General features: G+C 35.7%; 3 protein-coding genes across 6 annotated transcripts; 1 reads left to right on the plus strand and 2 right to left on the minus strand.

Moving 5' to 3' along the window:
- Nucleotides 1-1115: 1115 nt before the first annotated feature.
- Nucleotides 1116-4498, plus strand: LOC107815755 (putative adenylate kinase 7, mitochondrial). The gene is made up of 4 exons (XM_016641388.2): nucleotides 1116-1475; nucleotides 2465-2605; nucleotides 3241-3465; nucleotides 4112-4498. Exons 1-4 carry the CDS (start codon nucleotides 1146-1148, stop codon nucleotides 4265-4267), a joined length of 852 nt encoding a protein of 283 aa, XP_016496874.1. The 5' UTR covers nucleotides 1116-1145; the 3' UTR covers nucleotides 4268-4498.
- A 591-nt stretch (nucleotides 4499-5089) lies between these two features.
- LOC107815754 (uncharacterized) lies at nucleotides 5090-11156 on the minus strand. 3 transcript variants are annotated; one of them, XM_075242489.1, is made up of 10 exons: nucleotides 10916-11051; nucleotides 10133-10187; nucleotides 9168-9936; nucleotides 7622-8781; nucleotides 7235-7520; nucleotides 6903-7127; nucleotides 6417-6590; nucleotides 5816-6007; nucleotides 5616-5729; nucleotides 5090-5525 (listed from the first exon to the last, which is right to left on the minus strand). In XM_075242489.1, the coding sequence occupies exons 3-10, from the start codon at nucleotides 9885-9887 to the stop codon at nucleotides 5196-5198; spliced, it is 3201 nt and encodes a 1066-aa protein (XP_075098590.1). In that variant the 5' UTR covers nucleotides 9888-9936; nucleotides 10133-10187; nucleotides 10916-11051; the 3' UTR covers nucleotides 5090-5195. The 3 variants fall into 3 exon arrangements, with proteins under 3 accessions (XP_075098590.1, XP_016496871.1, XP_016496872.1); XM_016641385.2 differs by lacking the exon at nucleotides 10133-10187 and having other exon boundaries at nucleotides 10916-11156; XM_016641386.2 differs by lacking the exon at nucleotides 10133-10187 and having other exon boundaries at nucleotides 10759-11151.
- A 3006-nt stretch (nucleotides 11157-14162) lies between these two features.
- LOC107815753 (protoporphyrinogen oxidase, mitochondrial) lies at nucleotides 14163-23579 on the minus strand. 2 transcript variants are annotated; one of them, NM_001325958.1, is given in 19 exon segments: nucleotides 14163-14500; nucleotides 14702-14836; nucleotides 17101-17207; nucleotides 17309-17383; nucleotides 17490-17598; nucleotides 17678-17801; nucleotides 18148-18222; nucleotides 18395-18574; nucleotides 19041-19173; nucleotides 19452-19492; nucleotides 19736-19801; nucleotides 19940-19976; nucleotides 20737-20807; nucleotides 21755-21811; nucleotides 21939-21989; nucleotides 22150-22215; nucleotides 22339-22474; nucleotides 23342-23381; nucleotides 23474-23505. In NM_001325958.1, coding segments are annotated over 18 exon segments (1515 nt in total). In that variant the 5' UTR covers nucleotide 23505; the 3' UTR covers nucleotides 14163-14500; nucleotides 14702-14720.
- Between the last annotated feature and the right edge of the window lie 2398 nt (nucleotides 23580-25977).

Raw genomic sequence — 25977 nt, forward strand, 5'->3', positions numbered from 1 at the left:
ATGAAGCATGGGTGTTATTTTATATGGCATTTTTCACACCATTGGACACACTGAATACTAAGTCACGTTGAACGTGTTATGTATTGGACGGCATATTTCATTTTAAGAAGCTAAGCAAATTTGACCATGATACAAATTTCAAAGCTTCTTATTACTTTACTAGTCTTTTAACTACAGCTATAAGGGCCATTTTTGTTTAGAAATTAAAGAAAAACAATATCAAACCCAAGTAAGTTTTTCAAGATATTAACACAAAATTTAACAAATATAATTTACCATTTTTTTAAAATCTTCAAACTTTAATTCTTTTCAAAACTAAATCAAAATTTTGGTTTTCTAGTACATGAAGGAACATGTAATAAAAAAATGGCTGAAGTTTACATGAGAATTACGATGAATAGTTACTTGCATAGTAAGGTCGATGTATGATAGGAGATTGTGACCTAATCATTATTGAAGCGAGTAAAAATTTCAAGAAATTAAGGGCCTGTTTGGCCATAAAATTTTTTTTTTTTTAGAATTTTTTTAATTTTTTTCGAAATCAGTGTTTGGCCATGAAAATTTTAAATTTCACTTGAAATTGAATTTCAGAATTTTTCGGAAATTAAAAAACTCCAGAAAGTTGTTTTCAAAATTTTCGCTTCAAAGCACTCACAAAAAATTAAAAACAGTTCCAAATTGTATTCATGTCCAAAAATAACTCTATTTTTCAACTTGAATATTTTTTTTTTAATTTTTTCTAGAATTTCACAATTCTTATATCCGCCATCTAGATAATTTTCTAGATAATTTAGTTTTATTTTATTAAATTTTGAATTTTTGATGGATAGAATTACTCATTATATATGCCAGTGGACGCGGTCGAGTAACAAATACATTGGCAGCGGAGACAGTCCACGTGTCATTCAACCACATACTCTCTCCCCAGTCGTGTGGACTGCAATTTTCCCTCCGCCTCCCCCTCACATAATATTACGGGACCCACTATTCATCTCCTCCACCGTTTATTACCTGACACGTGTCATTCAACTCATGGCACTCTCGTAAATAAACCCCACATTCAGGGTTAAAATTTCATTCCGCCATCTCTGACTCTCTAAAACCCCAATTTCCCCTTCCTTAGAGAAACCCTCTTTCTCTCGACGATGGCATTGCTCAGCCGTCTGAGAGCGGCGGCGCAGCCACATATTATTCGGTCATCTCTTCAGTCTTACGGATCAGCTGCAGCTCAGCTCGACTACGATTACGACGATGATTACGAATACTATGAAGAGACAAGTGTACGTCCAGTGGTAATGGAGGAATCTGAAGGATCAGTTCCACGAAGAGGAGTACAATGGGTGATCATGGGCGATCCTATGGCTCAGAGACACGTGTACGCCCAATGGCTTTCGAAGCTTCTAGATATTCCTCATATTTCTATGGGCTCACTCGTTCGTCAAGAACTTCACCCTCGTTCTTCCCTCTATAAGCAGGTTTTCATTTGTTTTATTTCTGTTTTTTTTTTTGGTCTTATTGAGCTCTTAAAAGGAAAAAATTGTTCTCTTAGTTTAACTGGTATTAATGTTGACATATTATTTAGTACTCTCTCTGTTTCAATTTACATGATAGTGTTTGATTTGACACGGTCGTTATGAAAAAAAAAGACTTCTGAAACTTATGTCTAAAATAAGTCATATATATGTGTGATTATAAATCATTCCACTAAGGGTAAATGAAAATTTTGAAGTGAAATTGTTTCTAAATATAGAAAGGTATATTTTTTTTTGGGACAGACTAAGAAGGAAAGACAGAAAGAGTGTCAGATAATTGTGACGGAGGGAGTAATAGAAAGAAATGAGCTTGAATAGAGGGAACGAATACCAAAAGATTCATATAATTGATCCCTACTAGTTTGAAATTGAAGTATATAGGCTTGTTTGAGCTGGTCTTATCTCTCTTTTTCATTAGCAATGGCTAATGAAAAAAATTGTACTTTTAGTTGTTAATTGGTCTTATTTTGACAGATTATTTAGTATAGAAAAAAATGAGCTTGAATGGAGTAAATGAATATGAAAAATCCATATTTTGGCCCATACTAGTTTAATTAAAGCATAAAAGATTGATTTAACTGGTCACAGTTTTGTTTATTACTTTCTCTGTTTCAGCTTTATAAAAAATAAACTAACTTTCTCCAAAGAATATCGATTTCAGATTAGAGGGTCGAAATCATTTAATTTTTGGTGAGATTAAGACATTGAGAAAGAATAAAATTTACGTAGTCAGAAATGATGAACTCTAAGTCCCAAATTTTTAGTCAGAGTAATTGAACGTGCAAAGATTCTGTTTGGCTTCTCAAATAGTAATTTGTCATATAAAAATTGAGTACAGGAGTACATTCTTTTGTTGTAAGATAGTCGCGCATTAGTCTTTTGTTTCTTTTTATTTGTTTCACCCAATAAAACCTCTCATTTTTGTTATGAAGATCGCAGAGGCTGTAAATCAGGGAAAACTTGTTCCCGAAGATGTTATATTTGGTCTGTTGTCAAAGAGGCTAGAAGAAGGTTATTGCAGGGGTGAAAGTGGATTCATCTTGGATGGAATTCCTCGATCAAAGATTCAAGCTGTAAGTATAGCCTCCCTCTCTGTGTGGACTTAATTTTAGTGGCATCTTCTTTTTCTCGTTATCTTCGATCTTTCCATTTCATTTACACTAGTTTCATTGAACAGTTGAGTTTCTTGGGATGCACAAGCTTCCAGAAGTTAAAGTCCATACTGAACATATTGATCGAACTTTGTAGCTTTGTTCATGGTGGTGTTAATTACTTAGTAAATAAATAAACATTTTGAAAATCTAACCAGTACCTTAGATATAATTCTTATAGTCATTTCAGTTCAAGTTTTGTTTTGAGATTTTGAATTAACTGGTATATTAGTTTCAGCATTTAGTTGGTCTTTTAGCTAACAAAATAGCAAATTTACATGTAAAAGGTATGGAGGGAGTAATTGATGAGAAGAGTCCGTAAAAGATTGGTGTTTGCTACTTTCTGAATGCTGTTTCTTTATCTTGAGATAGATAGTGTTTGGCCAAGATTATTCACTTTGTAGTAATCTGCATTGTCTAATAATAAACAAGTGTATGAAGTGTTTATTTTTACTTCTCTCAGATTTTGTTTGAAAAGGACTGTTATTTTATGTTATTTTTTATGATTCATGTCGAAACATGTTGGATTTACATACTCTTCTCATTTATTCCTGCAGGAAACCCTGGACAAAACTGTGGACATAGATCTAGTTCTGAATCTTAAATGTGCTGAGAGTGGGATGTCAAAGAAAGACAAAAGTACTGGGCTTTATTCACCTCTGGAATTCCTTCGCAGGACTTCTGGAATTAATATGAGTCTTCAGTCAGAGGGTGGTCATTTTAGGCCTTCAAGTACCATGACTGATGTTTCGAGAAAGAAGCTGCATGTGCATGCTGAGCAGGTACCCATCCGATTTCCTGAAATTTTACAGATGGAAACACTAGAAAAATTTTGACGTCATAATTTGAGATGAACAGAATTGTAGGTTGCCTCTCTTAGTATTCTTGATGAATAGGATTAGAGATTGCCTTTCTTAGCATTCTTGATGTGCAAGTAAATACTATTTCCTGTTGAATCACACAGATGCAAATATGCATGTACATCATCTGCCAGTATACTGAGTACCTGATTGTTCGTTGAACAAACCATGCTGAAATTGTTTAAATGGCAATGCCATATTGTTCTTGAGCTCTGGCATCTGTTGGCTCTTACCTGATCTTCTTCATGTGCTTTTACTTTGTTCATGCCGATATCTTAAACAAGTTAATGTCTCAAAGATGATTTTGCATCTATCCTACTCAGCTATAATTATGTCAGTACCCTGGAGGTGGCAGTGCATGTGATCAACTTTTTTAAATACACAGTTTGATTTTCTTTTATATATTAGAGCTATAAAACTAATTGCATGATCTTGGTTCAAAATTTCCTCAGCTCTCATGTTCTTGCTAGTCAGCATTCTAAATGTGGTTGTACAGAGTCATAACTCAGTATTTTCTCGGTTGAACTACAAAATCAACTAATACGCAACATCATTCTGTTTTATGTAGATCAAACCGCTAGAAGAATACTACAGGAAACAGAGAAAGCTCCTTGATTTTCAAGTGGCTGGAGGACCTGGAGAAACATGGCAAGGCCTTTTGGCTGCTTTGCATCTTCAGCACAGGACTGCAGTTGGTTCTACACAGTTGAGTGCAGGATGCTAATTTGATTTTCTGCTGATCTTCATTCTTTTTGGGAGCATAGTAGGTATAGGAAATATGAGTGAACAAAGTTTAAGTTTTGGGCGGGAATATGCATAATTTTGTTTTCTTTTTTGTTTAAAAGAGTTCAACCTAGTTTTATCTGCCAGAAGAGAGAAACATCAAGATGTGAGCATCAGACAAGCTTATAATACTCTCTCTATATAGATTTCTACAAAGCTTATTTTTGGTGAATGCTTGTGTTGTGTGTAATACTTCAACCCCATGGAAATGCTACGTTTATTAGCTCGTGCTGTGGCACCCAAATGAATCTTGATTGTGTCATGTTCTGCAAAGTTTGGCTATTTTTTCTATTAATGGAGCTGTAAAAAGCTGCACACATTGCGCTTCAATCGTACTTATTGTATCATCCTGATGTTGATAATTTGAGTTAGACATGCCAACTCTTAACAAAAATAAAAATTTCTTGCCATCTGACTGTGACACTGCTCTTATCAAAATCCAACTTCAGTAATACCAGAAATTGAACCAAAAGATGATTAATTTGTTTCTAAAAGTTGAGTTCATGTATTTGAAAACTAGATTAAGAAAACTAACATGCAACTTTATAAAGTAAACAGGTGTTAAAAATTGAACCAAAAGATGATTAAATTGTTTATAAAAAAATTCGGGTTTAAGTTAAAAAAAAAGTTACTTGGAATCCTTGAATAATAAACAGGTCCTCAAGAATTTTTTAGTCTAGAATATAAATATTTCCTTCCTAACGGACAGAAGATTTTTGAGCTTGTTCATACGTAAGATATATTCTAGTTTTAAGGTAGAAAATGAGAAGGAATACAGCAGTTGCGTTAGCTGCAAATATTTATTAACAGAAGTAAAAAGAAGGCAAACATTCTTTTTACTTTATAAAGATAATTACTACAGATCAAAATCATAATTCACTCTTTATCCATACCTCCCTAAGGAGTTGATACCTCACAGCATTTCCATCAACATTACCTTTCAATATCCTACTGGATTTTGCAAGTGGTGAAGTTTCAATGCCCTCAGAAATGATGAAGTTCATATCCATTTGATCGAGCTCATCATCGCTTGTGTATGACTTCTTGAGCACTGAAGATCCGATCCGTCTCAGCTTAGAATGGCTACTAATGTCACCTAATAGACTATCCACTGAAGCTGTTGAAGGTGGCTTATATGCTATAGGAGCTGCTGTGCAGGGGTAGCTCATGACTGAATCTTCTTCCGCGTCAAAAGGATCCTAATGAGAAAAATATCATAAGCAGAATCTGATTTACAAAGACTTGGTTCTAGCATGACAAAATGAACAAAGTCAAAGAGATGAGCTTACCTCTGTGTTAAGAGCTTCAAGTACACATTCAGGTATTGGATCAGGGCAAAACTCATCCGCGACAAAAACATTAAGAACCCTTCTTATTATAATTGGACCAAATGTGGGACAGACCTGTAGAGAGCACAAATAAGGGGAAAGAAAAATACAAGCACTCGGGCTGCAAAAATCATGATGCTTTCAAGGTTTTGAGGACAAACCTCTTTTCTTATTGTCCTACTTAACAGCATATCCTTTGGAAGCATCATAAGATCACTCAGTGCGTCGAGGAGATAGAAAGATTTGGAAGATGTATCATATTCTTCACTCCCATCATCATCATTATCTGCTCTATTTTCATCGTGTAGTGAGTTCCCAACAAGGTCAGTGAGCCATCTAGACCAATTCCCTATCTGCAATCAATGTGATTTAAATAATCATCATCATATATATATATATATATATATATATATATATATATATATATATATATATATATATATATATATAATCAACGGATAAATACTATCTTAGAGTTTGCAGAATGTGACTTAAAAGAAAATTAATATGGTGTAAAAATTGGTAAAAGAATGAGGGAAGAAAAATAAAGGAGAGCGAAGGGTCGGATTTGGAAACCTGGAAATAAGGAAGTCTAAATATTAGTATGGCACATCTGCTATGAACAAAAAAATGTTTGTTTTCTTGGGGTAATAGGGGAGAGAAGTGACAAATGGCAAAATAACCCGTCAAGGTAAGCAGCAGACTAACAATCATATCTACATTTTAGAACACTAATTGAAAACGTTCAACCATGATCCTTACCGCATTTTTCAGTTGTGCACCTGCCCCAAAGCTAGCTTTTCCAGCTGGAATGGGAAGCACCTCGGCATCACTGATGGGATCTGATATAGGATCTGAAGGCATCTCATCAGCAGACTCTCGAAGGATAGCATTGAACATAGCTACATCCAATCTAGCCACACATTGTTCCATTATCTGGTTTCAAGAACATTTATCAGCAGCAAAATGGACCAAAATCTATATCATAGTTTGAACTGCATTAAACCCATCCAAAGAAAGACAGGAAATGCTGGTTCTAACATAAGCAAATCTACTTTTCTTCAGTACAAGGAAGTTCGTGTTTGGTAGTCTTTTTTAACATATGACACTAATTAGTATATGAACTAACAACTACTTAATTAGTAGTCAAATTTTCTTGAGAAGTGAAACAAAGACAGATAATAACATGTTATGATTACGTAAATAGGAGCATGTACAATATGGAAGGAAGGGTGGGCCAGACTGTACCAATTTAGAGAGCAAACGCAAACAGCCACATTCGTGTCCGCCAGCTCGAACAGGGCAAATCCTATCACAGGCATCTTTCAAGGCTTTTTTCCAAAGATCCAAGGAAAAATTTACATGCTCTTCAGCACCTGAACTAGACGTCTTACTGCAAACATTGTTTATCTCGGAACCCATGCTATTACAGATTGCGGTTGCAGCACCAGACTGCATATGTGGAATGAGAGTCTGAAGAAATAAATAAATGAATAAAACAGAGTTGAGTTAGCTGATAGGTTACTGATTCTTCAGATTCAAAAGCAATAAATGACATCTTTAAGATTCATTTTGTGCACCTGCCACCAAATAGATTCAATGATGCGGGAGAATATCCAAGCCTCTGCTTTTTCAAGTGCTCTTATAAATGTAACAGGGTCCTTCCAATTGCCTAAACTATCACAAATATCATCTTCTACACCGTTGCTAGAGTGAGATTCCCACTTAAGTGGGGAAAACTTCTTCTTGTCCGTGACAACAGAATTTCCAAGCATAGTTTCAGTAGAAAGAGGTAACTGCTGCTGCCCATGGAATTTGGTTATAGTTGCTCTCAGCACCACTGAATTTGATAGCCAGAAAGTTAACCTGTGGTCAGAAAAAATAAGTGAATATCTAGAAGAAAAACAAATAACTGTCTTGTGCATGTAGCTTAACTTCCTTCCGCAAAACCTTAAACTGAAAAGTACCTAGCAACATCATGTCCACATGCTTTTGCAATCAAATATATTCCAGAAATAGCACTTTTAGCAGCACTTCCCCTTTTCAATACGGAGGTTTCTTTACATGCATGTAGATAGAACCTGGACAGGCGTCTTGCCGGAGCATGGACCTTATTCATGGAACATCCATGCTCAGCAACAACTGAGTAAAGGCCAACTTCAATAGCAGCAGCTTCTCTCAATTCTCCTTCAAGCATCTTTACTCTTTGCTCCAACTTATGGATTTTGCTTTCCAAAAGAATGTTTGTTGTGTCCCTTGGACTCGCTTTTTGATCTTTTCTCTCATTGCTTGAAAAACCTCGAGCACTTTTCAGAGTGTCTTGTACTAAAAGCTGATTACTTCCGACAGATCCGTCACCCCTATTTGATTCTGGTGATGACCTGACTGACATTACATGCTTTAATATCTCATTATCGGGGGTACTACTCTTTGCTCCGGAACTGTCCCTGTAAGCAGAAATTGCATGAGTTTCCTTCAAATCATGTTTTACAGTATCCTCTTCTGAATAGCAACTGATTGACTCATCGTTTTTGCATTGCCCTTCATCTTCCATAGGTTCTTTTCCTTGTTCATTTTGCTGATAACCCTCACTGTTTTCACCATCAACAGAACCATTTTTGGTAACCGCAGCTCTTGCATCATCACACAGCGAATTTACAGGTGGAGTGGAAGTGTTCTCTTCAATTTCACTATCGGAGAAATTACTAACTGTGCTCACAAAGTTATTGTTATCATCTGTGATATGCGGAATAGGACAGGCTTTTTCAGCTGGATCTGAGTTCTGCCGACTGGATTGTTCATTAACACTTTCGCCATTGACCGGTATTTGTTCCATACATTGTACTTGCTTGTCCTGTTTGATTATCATGCAGGCATTCTGTGTCTCCTCAGTTATATCACTCACATTTGATGTCGAATACTGAATGCTACTACAACCACCAATTTTCTTTGAAATCCAAGCCAGATCAGAGGACAAATCAGTTGAGGAGTGCGACAAACTTCCATTCAAACTAGGTAGAGATTTTGTCTCTGGCGTCTCGTCCATATTTGCAAGCCTTTTCTTATAATCAAGGACATTTTCGTCTTCATCTCGTCGAGGGCTACTTTTTACTCCCTCGGATCTATCCTGCAACCATATGCTAGCTGGCTATCAAACTAGCTGAGATATTCATAACATTGGAAAAACAATATAATACAATCACCAAATGTTACAAAGATGCAAACTTGTGCAGAGTGCATTTGATTTAAAATGCATGCCGTGGCAGTGGACATTGCATCTTATATAACTATAAAGAAGTAAACATACAAAGAAGTTAAGGGGATTCGACATCTACTACATATATGAACCCCCTTCCGCCCCCTGGCTCCGCCCATGCATAGTATGTAGTGAATGCAAAATTGCTGCAAAAGGACTTATGTCATGCATTTTGGAAGTAACATAAAGGAAGAATACCATTCAGATATAAATGAATGCACAAAAGAGGGATATTGATAGAAAAGTAAGCACTATACCTCTTCTTGAGGGGGTGAACCATAGTTTGATTCGTTAGTTGAAGAAGAAACAGGCACTGATAAATGCGAGGAAACATCATCATCATCATCATCAGTGTATGAAGCAAACTCAGCTTCGTCAGCATATTCTTCACTCAGTAATCTAGAAAGAGAACCATTTCGGTCCATTGAAGCTTCTCTTTTTAACTTGTCCCTCAAGGATGACCTCACACGACTCCTCTCACCTATCTGAATTTTCAGGAAAAGAAGAGGCTGTGCTGTGTTCCTATAAGTTCGCTTGCAGTTAATAGGGGGACATATGCTCAAACTCTCTCTAACAACACCATAATCTGCCAAGTCAATGATCGCAGTTCCTAAAAGTTGACCTTTCACGGTCTTATCACGCCGGGGTTCATACAAGTGGAATTCTACGCAATTCTTTTGGAACGCGTTTCCGTCTCCACCTTTAAGCGAAGTTTCTCTTAGTAGTGTCACGGGAAGTCTAAATGACTCATTGAATTCAATTCTCCCGTCACCAATACCAGAACCAGTTCCCGACGATGGAACAACTTGATTAGTAGATCCAGAGTGCTTATCTTCGTGTTCCCATTCGATTAGAACAGCACGGAGCGTTCTCAATGAATGCGACGGTGGCCAAGGTTTAATCTCCTTAATATGGATTAGATATTCGACTTGAACTGAGGGGCTATTCCTAGTTCTGCCCTTCAATCCCAAAACCATGATTTTAGAAACACAGATAAAGAATGGTCTTCAATTGAGCAATATAGGCCTGCACAAAATGAATACCAAACACCTCTTCAAGCTGTATTATAAGAGCAAAAGATTCCAAATTTAGACTAATTTCATTCTATCCTTTTCCCACATGCACATTGCAATTGAACCAAGTAGCATTTTCAAGTTAGTAGAACTTCTAGAATTAAATGATTTCACATATTTGAGCCGTGGAATCAGACATTAATACTTACATAAGGATAGGCTGCCTACATCACACCACCTTGCAGCGCAGCCCTTCCTCAAACCCTGCGTGACCAGAGGCGGATCCAAGATTTAAACCCTATGGGTTCAACTTTTAAGGGTTTTAGCATTGAACCCATTGTATTTCTAAAGTTATGGGTTATACCTACTATTTTTGCAATTTTAATGAATTTTTACATATAAATTTTTGCTCTGCGTCGAAAGTTATGAGTTCAATTGAACCTGTCGGTAAAGCACTACATCCGCCCCTGGCGTGAAGGCGGGATACTTTGTGCACCGGACTGCCCTTTTATACTTAGAAACTCGAGTTATTCATTAACAGTCCTTATGCTTGCACATGCTCTATGTCCAAGCAACGCCTCTTTCTCCTTCACAAATCAGTTCCCAATGACTTCATAATTCTAACTTTTGAATGCTTAAGTAAATTAACCACATTTTAGAGCACATTAAGTACTACACACAAGATCTTAGACAGGAAAAAAAAAAATGTTGCAGAATAAGAAAATCAATCTAAGGAAAGAAGAGCAAACAAACAATAGAAGGAAAATCAGATGTCCTCTACAAGACTTTTGTCACCACAGAAACAATAAAAGCATATTGGACAGAGAGTGAACACCTGAAGTAGCAGACTGGCAAACTAACAGAGCCAAATGAGAGTAACCCCAGCTCGGACTAAGAAAAAAAGACTAAACAGCAAGGAGGTAGTAACAACTAAAAAATGTCTCCATTAATATCAAGATTTTCACTGGAAAAATGAGAAAGTTTAGACTTACATAGAACACAACACCAGAAAATCAAAGGAATGTGAGAAAAAGGAAGGCCAAGATGGTTGTCTTTACACAGCAAAAGGATAAATGATTAATCAGTCATGAGCCCGTGAGAGACAATATGAGTAAAACAACCAAAAAGCACAGGTGGGGTTGTTTTGAGTTCTTGAGTCTGTGAGTGAGAAGTGCAGAGTGAGCAGAGAAAAGAATGTCTTTTTCCTATTGATAATGGGAATTAAATTAGTATACTAATAACTACTCCCTCTATTCACTTTATGTAACACAATTATTAATTGAAGTCGAGTTCTTCTTTGATTGAAATTTTTTACGTGACTTATAATAATTTTTTATATAATTTTATTAATTATTAAGTGATATGTAAGTTTTATTTTAAAAACTTTGAAAGCCCCCAAGATATATTTTTCAAAAATTAATTTACACCATTATTTGGATTATTTACCTATATAGTGTTAAAAAAATTCATAAGTTAGCATAACCGAATATATATATATATATATATATATATATATATATATATATATATATATATATATATATATATATATATATATACACACAAAATGGTTAATATAAAGCACCCTGAATACTAAACACTGGTTGAGCAGAATAATATGGCCCCGTCGCGTAAAAATTCTAATTCCGCCTCTGCTTGCACACTACTCTCCCCAGACCTCACTTGTAGAATTATATTGTTGCTGATGTTGAAAGTTTTATGTTTGCATTTATACCGAAAATTAAATAGTTTGACTGTCGTACATCGAATTATGTCACATAGATTAGGATAGAGGTAATAATAAGTAGTACTCCCTTCGTCTCATATTATCTGTCATGATTCTCTTGCACACATTCCTTAAAAAAATTAATTAGGATGAGATTTTGACTACTTTACTCTTATTCATGTCTTAATATTTAATCTTTCTTCATTAGTATTTGAACAAAGTTATCCATAATTGAGGTGTTTGTAGTCTTTCACGGATAATTAGTACTAAGGGTAAAAAAGGAAAAAGATAATCAATTTGTCTTAAGCTTTTAAAGTGACAAATAATTTGATATGACTATTTTTAATTACCACGATTGATAACATAAGACGAAGGGAGTAATTAAAAAAATGGAAAAAAAAAACAAAGATAGAGTGAAGGAGGGTAGGTGGGTGTCGTGTTCTTTAACTACTTTATTCATTTGGGTTTTAACATTAAATGGCTTTTTACGTTTGTCCAAAAGTAGAAGCTGTAATCACAACATACAATGATAACAAATAAACAAATAATCTTCCGTTCACTTTTAATTGTCACGTTTACTAAAAATAAATTTTTATTTTGACTGATCACTTTTCACATATAAAGAAAAAAATAATTTATTTTTTCTGTTTTGCCCTTAGTATTAATTACTCATTTTCCAATCTATTAAGACTATGGACAAATTAATATGAGTATTATGGTAAATTATATACTTTATTTAGGAAAATAAACGATTAGAGTGAAGACTGAAAAGTGAAGAGGGAATTAGGAAAATAAATAACCCTAGTATATACTTAAGGGTAAATTAGTAAATTACATCATTCTTATTGGGTTATCGATTTTTACCCAATAACAAAAATGCAAACCGAGCCCGAACCAATAACCCAATAAAAAAAAAATTAACCTGTTACCGACCCGTTAACCCAATAACTCAATACCGATAACCCAACAAAGAATTAACGGTTCGGGTTATCGGTTTTACCCGATATATGCCCACCTCTAGCTGAAGGTCCACAAAGATGGAAGAGAAAAGGTTTTAATTTGCCCATTTATTATTCGAAATTGCTCAATTTACCATCAATTTCATTCATACAATTGTCGTTCGCAAATTTGTTTACTTTTTTCTAATGACAAAAATAAGATTAGACGACGAATGTAGCAACAACAACATACCCAGTCTTATCCCATATCATGAGGTTTGGAAAGGATAGTATGTACGGAGACCTTACCCCAATTTTCTGAGGATAAAAAGGCCGTTTAGACGAGTGTAACAGTAGACAAAATTACTCAATTCAAGAAAACGCAAGAGCAAATTTAAATATTTTTAAATCAAGAAGTGGAATGAACTTATTGATGATGAGAGTGGGGTATGCCTAGGATTGTAATTTATTTGGTTTTGGACGTTTCCACCGACTTTATAGATTTATAAAACTTACTTGTGAAATTTGGGTGGTACGTTAAATAATTGGAATCAAAAGGTGTCAATATTCGTATGATATATTTCATCTTTTTATTGAATATTCAGTTCACGAGGGAGCAATACTCTACAGTGTACAAAATAACCTTGTTTAGAGATTTAGAAAAACTCTTGTTCAAAGAACCTCTAATTTGTTTCAAAAGACAAATAGATTTAGGACCGTCCTCGTATAAAATACCAAAATCAAATGTATTAACATATCTAATTTTTAGATATTATCAATATATTATCTTCTTCCTTTTTAAATAAACACGAAAAGTGAATGCTTAATAACTAAATTATTCAAATACCAAGGTCCCCAAGTGGGCAGAAGACAAAACTGCTACTAATAATCTCCTTTTCATTTTCGCTAATTACTAGGAGGACCATTTTATCTCGATTTTGGAGTCACGTGTTACACAGACCATGCCTTTATTGAAAACCACGAAATACTTAGTAGTCTGTTCACTTTTGACTTTTCACACTCCTTAAAAAATAATAAATGAAATGCATAATTTACTATGATACTCATATTAATTTATGCATATTTTATTAGATTTGAAGAAAATAATTTGAAATGAGTAACAAATACTGTGGATATAACAAGAGAAAAAAAAATTGTCTTCCTCTCGTAAAGTTACAAGTAAAAATGAAAATCTATTTTTAGTATACATGTTAAGTAAAAGTGAACGACGGGAGTAGTTATTGCTCTTAAATTGGAACATACTTCAAAGGAACTTGCGAGCTTAAAGAGGGTAATTTTGAGTATCTATAGATTAGCTGTTGGCACGCAAGTAAGCTCATCACTCACCATTAGACCATTCAGGACTAAATCATGAGAGTTGGTTAATTGAGCCGAGGGTCTCCTGGAAACAGCTTCTCTACCCTTCGGGGTAGGGGTAAGGTCTGCGTACATATTACCCTCCCCAGACCCCACTTGTGAGATTATACTGGGTCGTCGTCGTTGTTGTTGTTACGAACCACACTTTTTTATAAACCGTGCCCGACCTTTATGAATAATAACTAGATGGTCACAAAATAATGAGGAGGTAGGATTAAATATTGACAAACATGGTCGCAGAGTTAAGAAGGCAACTCGCAGGGGGGGAAGGTAGGAACCATTTTACAAATTTCATCAGAGACAAAAGCAGCCAAAAGGGCCTATGTTTTAATATGCTGAAGATTCAGCACATCTATCAGTAAGAGCTATAGAACAAGTGTGTCACCATGTCTGGGGAGCCTTTTGCAGAAATGCAACTCCCCGTGAAGGACTGATTTGCGGCTTGAGCTGTGTCGTGGGCTACATGTCAAAGTTCCGCTACATGTCAAAGTTGCACCTTGTGCGATAAAGTTAAGCGATTTTAGCAATCTAGAAAGCTGCAGGAAATGAGTGTTTGGATTGAGATGCAATTAGCAATCAGCATTTAAGAAGTGTCAAAAATCTGGACACAGGCAACTTACACTCAAATTCGACAGAGAAATAGAGAATGTGGTGGGGAAAAGGGAAAATTTTGTTTCAGCTACAGCAGATGTAGTAGAACTAGTGACAGAAAGAACGAGAGGGAGATGAAGTATTACCTGCATGAGAAAATAGATTTCAGCAATGTCTTTTGGAGTCAGTTGAGACGGATTCAAGATATGATATAACAAGATCAGCTGCATTGCATCCAGAAGATAATGCTTTGCCAACTGACAATCCCCCCCTGTGGTTACCTAGCATTACAGGAGACATGTTTGTTAGAGATATAGTAGATATGCCCTAGATCCAATATCATATTTGATGATTTGAACATATTTTTGTGAACATTATTTGATATAAAAATATATGGCATTTGATATTCTTTTATCATAGTTATTTTTAATTGTTTGATTAACTTGATAAGGTCCTTGATTAAATTTTGAGACTTGTCATCGTGATGGAGATTATGATAATGAGAGTAAAGTTTCTTATAATTTAATCTAAATTTGTTCTTGATCGTAGGATTATTAATTTGGACATTAGTAATCCGGTTAGATCAATATTTATGTGATCGTCTTTATGGATAAAGTAGTTGATCTCATTAACTAAATCACATAGATAGATGATGCATATAGAGATATGATCATTGAACCGACTCATTGGATAATTCCTAATGGTTAGAATTACCATAAACTGTCAATAGGATATTTTCTTGAAGAATGTGATGTAAAAATTTCCTTTGACCTGAGATCGTCACAGTAATTGACAAGTTATTTATTGTGCTTTGATACTAGACACCTATGGCCCTAGGGCGATAGTTGAAAAGGATATTGGGTATGATTAAATACTTGTAGAATTAGTGATTGATCAAGATGGAATCTGTCAACCCTTGGTAATGAGTTTAAGCTCCATGTTGTGATGAATTATAAATGACCAAACTAAGACCTTGGTCAGGGCAATTGAATGAAAGAAAAAATGAGTTTCTTAGGTCATTCAATAGTCGATTATATTTGACATGAACACATAGTTGGTCGCCTATTAGGATTTGACAGTTGAACCATATCCTAGGGTGATCCAGAGCTATAAGGACAGAAGGAATTACTACATTATTCTTCTACTGGTTCTTGAGAGTAAATTGTATACTTCATGCTATCCGGTTGTTAGGGAGTGTTGCTAGACGCCACCCTTGATTAGTATATTGATGTGATCAATTTACTACCGATTTAGTATTGAACCTGTGGGGTCGCATACTAACGAGTATTCTGATCTTTGCTAAAGGATTAATTAACTTATTATTTGATAATTAAATTAAGGAATTTAATTAGTCAAATAGATTTAGTTATTAGTCCAAATGAAATATTATTATACTCTTTGCTAGCACAGAGATTATAATTAATATTGTGAACGAATTGAAGTTTTCTATTTGGAATAGAATAAATTATATCTCTTGGTTAAAATATATATGTGATATATATAATTAATATTTATTTGCACAAAGTGTGCATATAGTATATTAATAAAAATTTATTTGGAAATCCAATTTAGAATTGGAATGGATAACAAAGTCCAAAAGTGGACGTGAGATTAGCTCAAACCCATTAAGAATGGGATTGATATTTTTTAATATAAAATATTAGTTAATTTTCACAATCCAATCCGATTTGGAATTGAATTGGAACGTCCTTAAAGGACAAGCCGACGCACGTTTCCGATTAGGAATGGTATATACGTTTCTCCAATGGAAAATTCCATAAGTTTATTTTTGGAATAAATTTTTACCCTAAGTAAATCATTACCTCAACCAAATAGGAAAAGGGTTTATAGGTGATGCTACATAAAGGGTGATGGAAAAAATTTGCCATATAATTTTCTTGAAAAGAAAAACCACTTTGTGAAAGTGAAATTGCAATACAAAGCCAAGAGAGAAAATACAGTTACAAGAAAAGTGTTTCTTGTTCTTCTAATTTGAGTTGAGATTTTTGAGAAAAATTTCAGCACAAGTTTTTCGTTCAATTTGTTCGCGGGTTTCATTGATCAAAGAGTTGATAGCAAGGATCAGTTTCGGTGTGGATAGACATAGAGTCTTCGCACTATCGAAGAAATTTTGAAACGAGACTCTCTTCACCAGGTACGTCTTAGATCCGATCTTTGACATGTAAATAAATTTTAAACACGAAAAGATCTACCTAGGATTGTTATTATCTTCCGTTGCGTGTTAGGAACACCTATACGCAATCCTTCAATGTTAAAGTAGTGCGGCAATAACTTTTTTTTAAACTGGGGACTAAGATCAGTGGAAAGTCTGCTTCAGCTTTCTTGCCAAGTAAATCAATATGAAGGCGGCATATGCTAGGCTAAAGAATTCTATGAACATACTTAGCTTTTACTAAGTTATAGGTTACATGATACATCACCTCTAGCAGAGAGTACAGTGTGAACCTTCCTCGTCAAAAAGAAGCTGCATCAACGGGGAAAAAATGGAAGATGCTATTTCAAAGAAAGAAAATAGAAGTTTTACCTGCATAGAATAATCCAGGAAGATTTTTCTCCATTTTGTCAATTGCATCTAGGACTGAATCATAGTTATGCCCGTACAATGGAAATGCTTTACTCCAGTATAGATGACTACAATTAAAGAAATAGCCAGCATTTCAGAATCTCAACCTTCTAAAACCAAAGCCTACATATGCTGAATTACGTCAGCTATATACTAGGAATTCACGTACTTCACATATGTTGGCTCTCCCTCAGCACCCAACAGCTGCTTAAGGTCAGAAGTTACTATCTCTTTCAGCTCAGTCCTGTGAATACAGGAATATAGCAATTTTACATGCCGAAACATCATCATTAACGTGTAGTAGGAATAAAGTAGAGCAGATTACAACAAAATTGAAAAAGTTTAGAAACCTTGAGGCTTTTGCAAGTTCTCTATTTCGGCTTCCACCAACAAAAGTAGTATAGAGATAAACATTGTTTGGTGCCCGATCTGGAAACATCATAGAAGAGAAGAGGGTGCCTGCATGCAGTTCAGAAGTAATGAGGGACAACAGTTTCCAGTTGCCTATATAATTTTTAATCTAATACGTACGCATTACCTAGTGTCTTGAGACCATGTTGTTGCTCCTTGGAAGGTACAAGAACCCCAAAACCCTCAAGGGGATACTTTACGTTTTCCCTCTTAAATGTGGTTATAACAACAGATAGCGGTACATAATCAACCTGCACATCATATGGTCAGCTAGACCGCAACAGTGCCAATGAACATAACAGTTCATACATATATACACAGTACATAACATATAGCTTCAGATTTAGTCCTTCATATAATCTCTTCTCAAGACACAACGAAGGAAAATAGGAGTCCAAGTAGATAGTGCTTGTGCACCTTTTTCCTCTTGGAAATGAGACCGACTTACCTTGCATGTTCACTTTTCAAAGCATTAACTGGGGAAATAAGTGCGTTACCATGTGGAAACACATTTTGATTTGTCGAAAAGAGGTTAATTTCACAAAACAAGAATGTCTATACTATACGTTAACACCAAAAAGCCACACAAGCACAAACCTCAGGAATAAAGTTGAGTAGAAATGGATTTCCTCTCTTAGCAATCTTCATACTCTTAACATCACAGAGTGGGGCCTAATTTACAGAAGCTTAGTCAATAACGGCAACATTTGACATCTGCACTGGACTCAGGTATTTGTGAGTCCGTCATCACAAGAATTGAGCAATCACATGTCATGAGACTGAGCTTGAGTGAAGCTAGTTGTACAAAAGCAAATACAAGGACTCAATCATTCCAGTTTCTCACCGTCATAATTACAGCATCAAATGATTCTTCTTCTGATTGCCTTTTGTGTGGAGAGGCAGAAATAATTGACCAGCTATCTATCGCAGAGTCCTCAGTACAGCTACAAGATAATTCCAGAACTCTAGAGTTTAGTCTAAGTTCATCTTCTCTGAGATCTTTGCATATTGCATCAGTAAGTGTCTGCAAAGCATTTGGATGAGATAACAATAACATGAAAGATGACTAACAGAAATCATAGGATCAAGGTTCTAAAAGACATCAGTGATGACAGTAGTTGACTGCTCATTTTATCTAGCTCTCACCCAAAGAATTATAGATTATCATTAAGAATAATTTTTTTATGAATAACAACGCCCATTGAAAAAGACTAAGAGAATTGGGTCGAAGTAGTCAAGTTTGGTATATCATCCCTTATACCTACCTCTTATGCTTAAATGTAAGAAATCACGCAAACAGGGGCAAGAAATGCAACTCAGAACTAGTGTCTGAAGTTCATGTTGTAATTTTAGACGAGTCATCTCCGGCGCCAAATGGATGGGCGGCGCTCAGATGATACATGATGCATAAAAAATGGGGTTATGATCGTTTAAATTTTCTGCCCTTTACCTTCAATGCATGAGGAAAAAGAGAACTAACGTATACTTACTTGCATTCCGCCCAAAAAGGAAAAAGATCCCCGCTGGCGCTTCTTATTTGCTGAAGTTTTGGGTGGCCCTTGCTTCTTTTCATTTTTAGGGGATAACTTAGATCGAATAGCTCCAAGTATGACTGAGCCAAACCTAGCAAGTATTGACAAAGTGCCATAAGAGGGCTATTTGCATGATAAAATGAATTTCTCAACAAACTGCATTCTCAATGAACACAACGATTTTATATTAGTCCTCTGCTGGTGGGAGGTAGGAGGTATCTTAGTCGAGGTGCTAAAAGTTGGCTCGGACACCACAATTATAAGAAAAAAAATTAAGAATTTTACAGTAGCACCCATGCAACTGTAGGACAAGAAAGCAAGGAGAATGATTGCCAGCCCATGTGATGGCGGAAATTTGGAAGTACATACCTTTTCTCTAAATTCCACAACTCTGGAAATGAATGGTGCATCTGTATCAGAAGGAAGAGATGAAATTGAGTCATAGCAATAATGATGTCAGATAAAAAGTCATGATCTTAATATATGGCTCATGAAACAAACTAGCTAGATACCAAGTTTAAATTGTCCTCCCCCATTTTACTTTTTATACTTGAGTAACTATACAAAGGTATATTGACCTCATTATCTTATCCTCTGATGTTTGTTCAAAGAAATATAGGATGGACAAACAAGTGATATAAATGAATACTCACTGAAAGCGAGTCAGGATCACCACCACACGTTCCAGCAACAAAAGGGTCAATTAGATAGTCAACAACCTAGCAGGTAACAAATAAACAAATGGATGTTCATGTATAGCTGATCTTAAATTAAAGTTAGCAAGATTTTCTTTTGTGATGGACTGTCAGAAGATTCGAGGAACATAGAGATAAAGTCAATCAAAGGTGAGGAAAGACCTCCTTTCCAAAATGACGCTGGAAGAATCCACTGACACTGCATATAATACGAAAAAGCACAACCAGGTCAATTTAACTTGCCTATATGATTTATTTGGAGATTGAGAAGGCATACTGGACAAAGAAAATGTACTTATCACTACGTGCAAGAGCATGCGAATCTGATGCAGCTAATAAGAAAATCACCATCAGCATGTAGATTATGAAACAGATAACATGTCCATGCAGAATTGCTGCTATAACAACGGGGAGAGGCTAGATTTCAAGAGGACTGAATAATAGAAAGCGCATGCACAATACTAGCTCAGGTAGAATATCTTGTGCATTTAGAGAGAAAAAAATTCCTTTGAATTCCAACACATCATCTGATCATAAAAGCTGTAAACTCAGCAGAGTGAAATATATAAGCAGTAGGCTGAAGACCATTGAAATGTATATGAGGCCAGAATGGGGTGGTAACATGTCCCAAATTTGACAGCAATTGACTTCTGGGTGCTGCAATATGGACAATCTTATACATTGAAACTAACACAAAAATTGGACAGAGGAAACCAGTTTCAGTCTGCAAACTAAAACCGAAAGTGTGGAATTGACAGATGCTCTACAATTTGAGAACTCAAATTGAAATTCACATGCAAATTTAATTTTTTGATTATCGAGAATAGCAAGTATCTACTACACAATTATTAAAAGCTTTGGACCTCCAAGATTTCCCAACAAAAGAACTATTAAACATGAAATAAAGTAGCATCAGAAAAGCATGGAATTTCATGGAGAGGTTGAACCGCGTCATATACCTTTCATGTGAGTCAGACACCTGGGAGAGCTTTTTATTCTTCCATAATATTGGTTCCAGAAGCATCTGAAGCTGCAGTTATGAAGATATTTTATAAGACAATATGCTTGAAAAATAACCATCATTGCTTACAAAAGAATAGAAAAAAGAAATGAGATATAAAGATGAAAAACGAATGTACAGATGGTTATACATTTTTATCAAGGTCTTCAGTGCATTATTCACTGTTAATAATTACTTTACGTCCGACGTGATGACACACATTGAATTCAAGCTGTTATGGGCTGCGGGTGTTCCTCTACTCAGCAAAAAGCTATATACTATTTTGAACTCCAAAAGAAAACTTCCAAGGTTGAATCCGAACTTCAGAAACCAATATATTCGGAATATGATACTCTATCCAGAAGTAGTGTGTCTAAATCACTTAGACCAACCACATTAGTTCACTGATATTTAGGTCTACATGTCAAGAAATCACCTAACTGGATAAACCATTTTTCGAGACGAAACATTTCATGATATTTCCTAGATTAATCAAAAGCCCCAACTGTATTTACCTCAACAAACTGTTGATTGATAGAAATGATCACCTAAAGGTACATAGGCTAAATTGCCAAAGTTACAATTTTAATGAAGCCAAAGTTACAATTATTAAACTTCTTAATAATTTTGCAGGCAGTTTACGATCTTTTATTTTGAAATAACTAGAAACTCTAAAAGAAAAAATAGTACGACAACAAAGAATTTAAACTGCATTTTACAGGCAGTTGAAGGGATCTATACAGAAGTTTTATTGCTTAATACAAGAAATAAATTTTGGCGCACGACTCTAGCTGAGCTATGGTAAAGATCAACTCATGGCTCAAACAGGGTTAACAAGACTTGAGGATATGCAATTGCAACTCACATCGAGCCACATATGATGTTTCACAGATACTTCTCAAAGGAGCAATTTGAAAGACAAACATGAACATGGCAAAATCTGTATCTAAATCAGAAAAGTTGGATGACCAACATACCTTTGATCCAGTGGAAAGAAAATTGCTTTTGATCAGATCAATTGGATTTGAAGGTAACTGAAATTAAAAATCAAGCTTAGGACATGATTAATCATAAAACTCCAAAAGAACCATATCAGAAGAATGGAAGTGACACTGAGCAGTGCAGGAACATGCAGTTAAGCTTGCCATGGACCAATCTTACCAGTACAGGAGTACCATTTCTGGCAATGTAGCGCTTGTTTTGTGAAAGTGGCTGCACAGAGAAAGATTGGAGAAGCAGTTCAGGCATTCAAATTTAGCCCATATAGAACCTGAGCTTGAAGTCTAAATTCGTCAAAGCTTTCCAGGACAAAAGATGAACCAAAGCCTTTTTTTATAAGGTAACGACACATAATAAAAGCAGAAAGCCTTACAAATTGTTGCTTTTCTCGGAGTCCAAGAGAATCAATCAAAAATGTAACATCACCTTCACTTTCAGTCTGCAAAATGTCAAAAGCCACTTGTTTACTATAATCAGAACAGAATATCTAAGTTGGAAACAGAGAATCGGGAAGTCCACTGACATTCACAGAATTTCAATGGAAATTTAGAAATTAACAGACCATAGTATTTGCCCCTTCATCCCATATCAGGCCATCTTGGCTCACACTTCGTAACTTCCCTCCAGCTCTCCCTTCTGCTTCGAATACTGTCACATTCAAGCCATGGATTTTCAACTTGTATGCTGCAGCAAGCCCACTTGAATACGAAATAAGTTAGCGGCATCTTGAAAGAATAACTTGAAAAGTAAAGGATCAAAAAGGAAAACAAAAATTAGAAAATGATAACACATTATATTGCAACACCATTTTAACCTCAAGAAATAGAACTCAACAATAACATTTAAAAAAACTAATGACCTCATTCTGTCATAATGAAAGGCCTCGATTTACTCTACCATGGTTTTTAGAAAAGAAATGTTTACTTTGAAGTGAAACATGTTACCTCTAAAATTACCGACTTAAGATTGGTGTTTCAGCTAAGTTATATCCATTGACCATATACAAAATTTGTTCAGTGTCTTTAACCGATTGTAACAGGGTTGGGTTACTAAACTCATGCGTCGTCTCTTAATTTATCTGAATGTTAATTTACAGCATCAATCTATAAAAACTAAACCTTTTATAATTTACTACCAAAAGAGGTTCAACAGCAATATGATCTGTCAACATCGCTTCAATTAATTATCAAATATGAGGCATCTAATTATATCGTAAAACTAAATAACTTTGAAGTTTGAATGAACATAAACTTGCATTCTTAGCTATATTATCCATGAGCAATGACAAAAGATTAGTAAAACTCGGTAAAATAAACTTTTTCTTTAATTATCAGTAAAACTAGGTAAATTTAACTCATGAGATGGAACAATTGCAGGAACTAGAACAGCAGAACATGCAAGACAAGAGTAATTTACGGAATATAACAATTGCAAAAGCTACAGATGCAAAATTTGAAAGAGAATAGACCAATTGCAAAAGCAACAGAAATGAAATCTGAAAGAGAATAAAACAATTGCAAAAGCTACAGAAGCAAATTTGAAACAGAATTGTAAAATCAACAAACCTGACGCCTGCACCAATGACTGCGACTCTCTTCGCAGAACCTACAGAAAAAGAATATTTTTTCCTTCAATTTTGCTTGGAGTATAAATTACAAATGAAATTATATGGTATGAGAAGGGAAAGAGAGATTTACTGTGTTTATCTTCTCCGGCAGAAGGAGCCATATCCTGGTTTCGATAATCTCCAAATGGGAAGTGAACACGAGCTGAAGTGGCTCATACTATAAGGGGTCGTTTGGTAGATTGTATAAGAATAATGTTGAATATGGTGTATTAGTAATGCATGTGTTAATAATGCAAGCATTAGTTATGCAGAGATTTTTTTTTATACATTGTTTGATGCGGTGTATTAAAAACTAAAATGCATTGCATAATTTTAAAAAAAAAATTAGTTGTTTACAAAAATGCCCTCTATATTTTTTAGTTTTAAGGGACTTAAGGACAATTTGGTCTTTAGACATACTAATGCATGCATTGATAGCTTTGGTATTACTAATACTATGGTTTTGCTATGCATTAGCTATACACAGGATAATACCAAATAGGATGTATAACTAATGCTTGTATTAGTAATACATAGGTTGAAAAAGTGTACTAAACAAGGTATTACTAATACACAAAACTAATGCAAGCATTATTTTGTGTTATGCACTCTACCAAACGACCTCTAAGTCTTATTCGGGAATTCCACTAATGGGGTATGAGGAAAGTAGAATGTACACAGACGTTACCCCTGAGACGGTTTCCGAAAGACCCTCGATTCAAGATAATGAAAAGAGACAATAAATCCGTAACAACATCCAGAAAAATAATATCAGCATCGTAAGAGACAACGAATAAATGGAAGGGCAATATCAATACTATGGACAACGAAAGAAAAAGAAAAAAAATAGTATGAACACAACATAAGCCGCTAGCAGTTGTCAGACTAGCCGGTACAAATAGGAAAAACGATCGATTACCCCCTAACCTACAATCCTAATGCTCGACCTCCACACCTTCCTATCAAGAGCCATGTCCTCGGATATCTGAAGTCGCGCTATGTCCTGTCTGATCACCTCGCCCCAATACTTCTTAGACGTTATCTACTTCCTCTCATACCTACCAAAGTCAACCGCTCACACCTCCTAACCGGGGCATCTAGGCTTCTCCTCCGCACGTGCCCGAATCATTTAAGCACCGCTTCTCACATCTTGTCGTCCATAGGAGTCGCGCCCACCCTTTCCCGAATATCTTCATTCCTAATCTTTTCGAGCCTAGTGTGCCCGCGCATCCATCTCAACATCCTCATTTCTGCTACTTTCATCTTCAGGATATATGAATTCTTGACTTGCCAACATTTAGTCCCATTCAACATGGACGGTCTAACCACGACTTTATAGAACTAACCTTTAAGTTTAGATGGCACGTTCTTATCACACAGGACTTCAGACGCTAACATCCATTTCATCCACCCCACTCCAATGCGATGCATCATATCCTCGTCGATCTCCCTATCCCCCTAGATAAATGAAACTTTCTCTCTTGGGGGTGACTTATGAGTCAAGCCTCACTTCCACGTCTGCTTCCTTAGTTACGTCGTTGAACTTACACTCCAGATATTACGTCTTAATCCTACTCAACTTTAAACCTTTAGACTCCAAGGCCTGCCTCCATACCTCTAGTCTCTCATTAACGTCGCCTCGCGTCTCATCAATTAGAATTATATCATCAGCGAATAACATACATCATGACACATCCCATTGAATATGGTGTATTAGTGCGTTCATCGCCAGGAAAAATAAGAATGAGCTAAGTGCAGATCCCCGGTGTAACCACATAACCACAGGAAAAAGCTCTGAGTCACCTCCCATAAGCTTAACCCGAGTCTTAGCTCCATCATACATATCCTTTATCACCCTAATGTAAGATCCCGACGCACCTGTCACCTCCAGGCATCTCCAAAGAACGTCCCGAGGGACCTTGTCGTACGCTTTCTCTAGGTCAATAAATACTATGTGCAAATTCCTCTTCATATCCTTGTACTGGTCCACTAACCTCCTATAAGGTGGATAGCTTTTCTAGTAGAACGACCCGGTTTGAAGCCGAACTGATTTTCTGATATAGACACCGCCCTGCTTACCCTTCCTTCAACCATGCTCTCATAAACTTTCATGGTATGACTTAGTAACTTGATGCCCCTATAGTTATTACAATTCTGGATATCACCTTTGTTTTTGTTCAACGGAATCATCGTACTCCATCTCCACCACCTAGTGTCACGACCCAAAATCTCACCATGATCATGATGGCGCTTATCCTATTACAAGGCAAGCCTATTCCCAAAATATTACTACTAATTTGATTATAAGAATTTAATAAAATATTTCCAATAATTTAATTCCTGATAAACTAAACCAACTCTAAATATAAATAATATAAAATACGAAAATGAGTCCCAAACATCGGGGTGTCACTAAATCATGAGCGTTTACAACTATAAATTAAGATATATAAACTGTCTAACTGTCCAAAAGAAGAAATGATAAGAGGAGTAACAAGATCCTGCGGATGCTAGCAGCCACCTTGTAGTCTCCAAAGATAGCCGGCCAGAACTCAACGATCGCAGCGCTCTAACTCATCTGGATCTGCACATAAA

This window comes from Nicotiana tabacum, chromosome 21, assembly GCF_000715075.1.
Source record: "Nicotiana tabacum cultivar K326 chromosome 21, ASM71507v2, whole genome shotgun sequence".
Lineage (NCBI taxonomy): Eukaryota > Viridiplantae > Streptophyta > Magnoliopsida > Solanales > Solanaceae > Nicotiana > Nicotiana tabacum.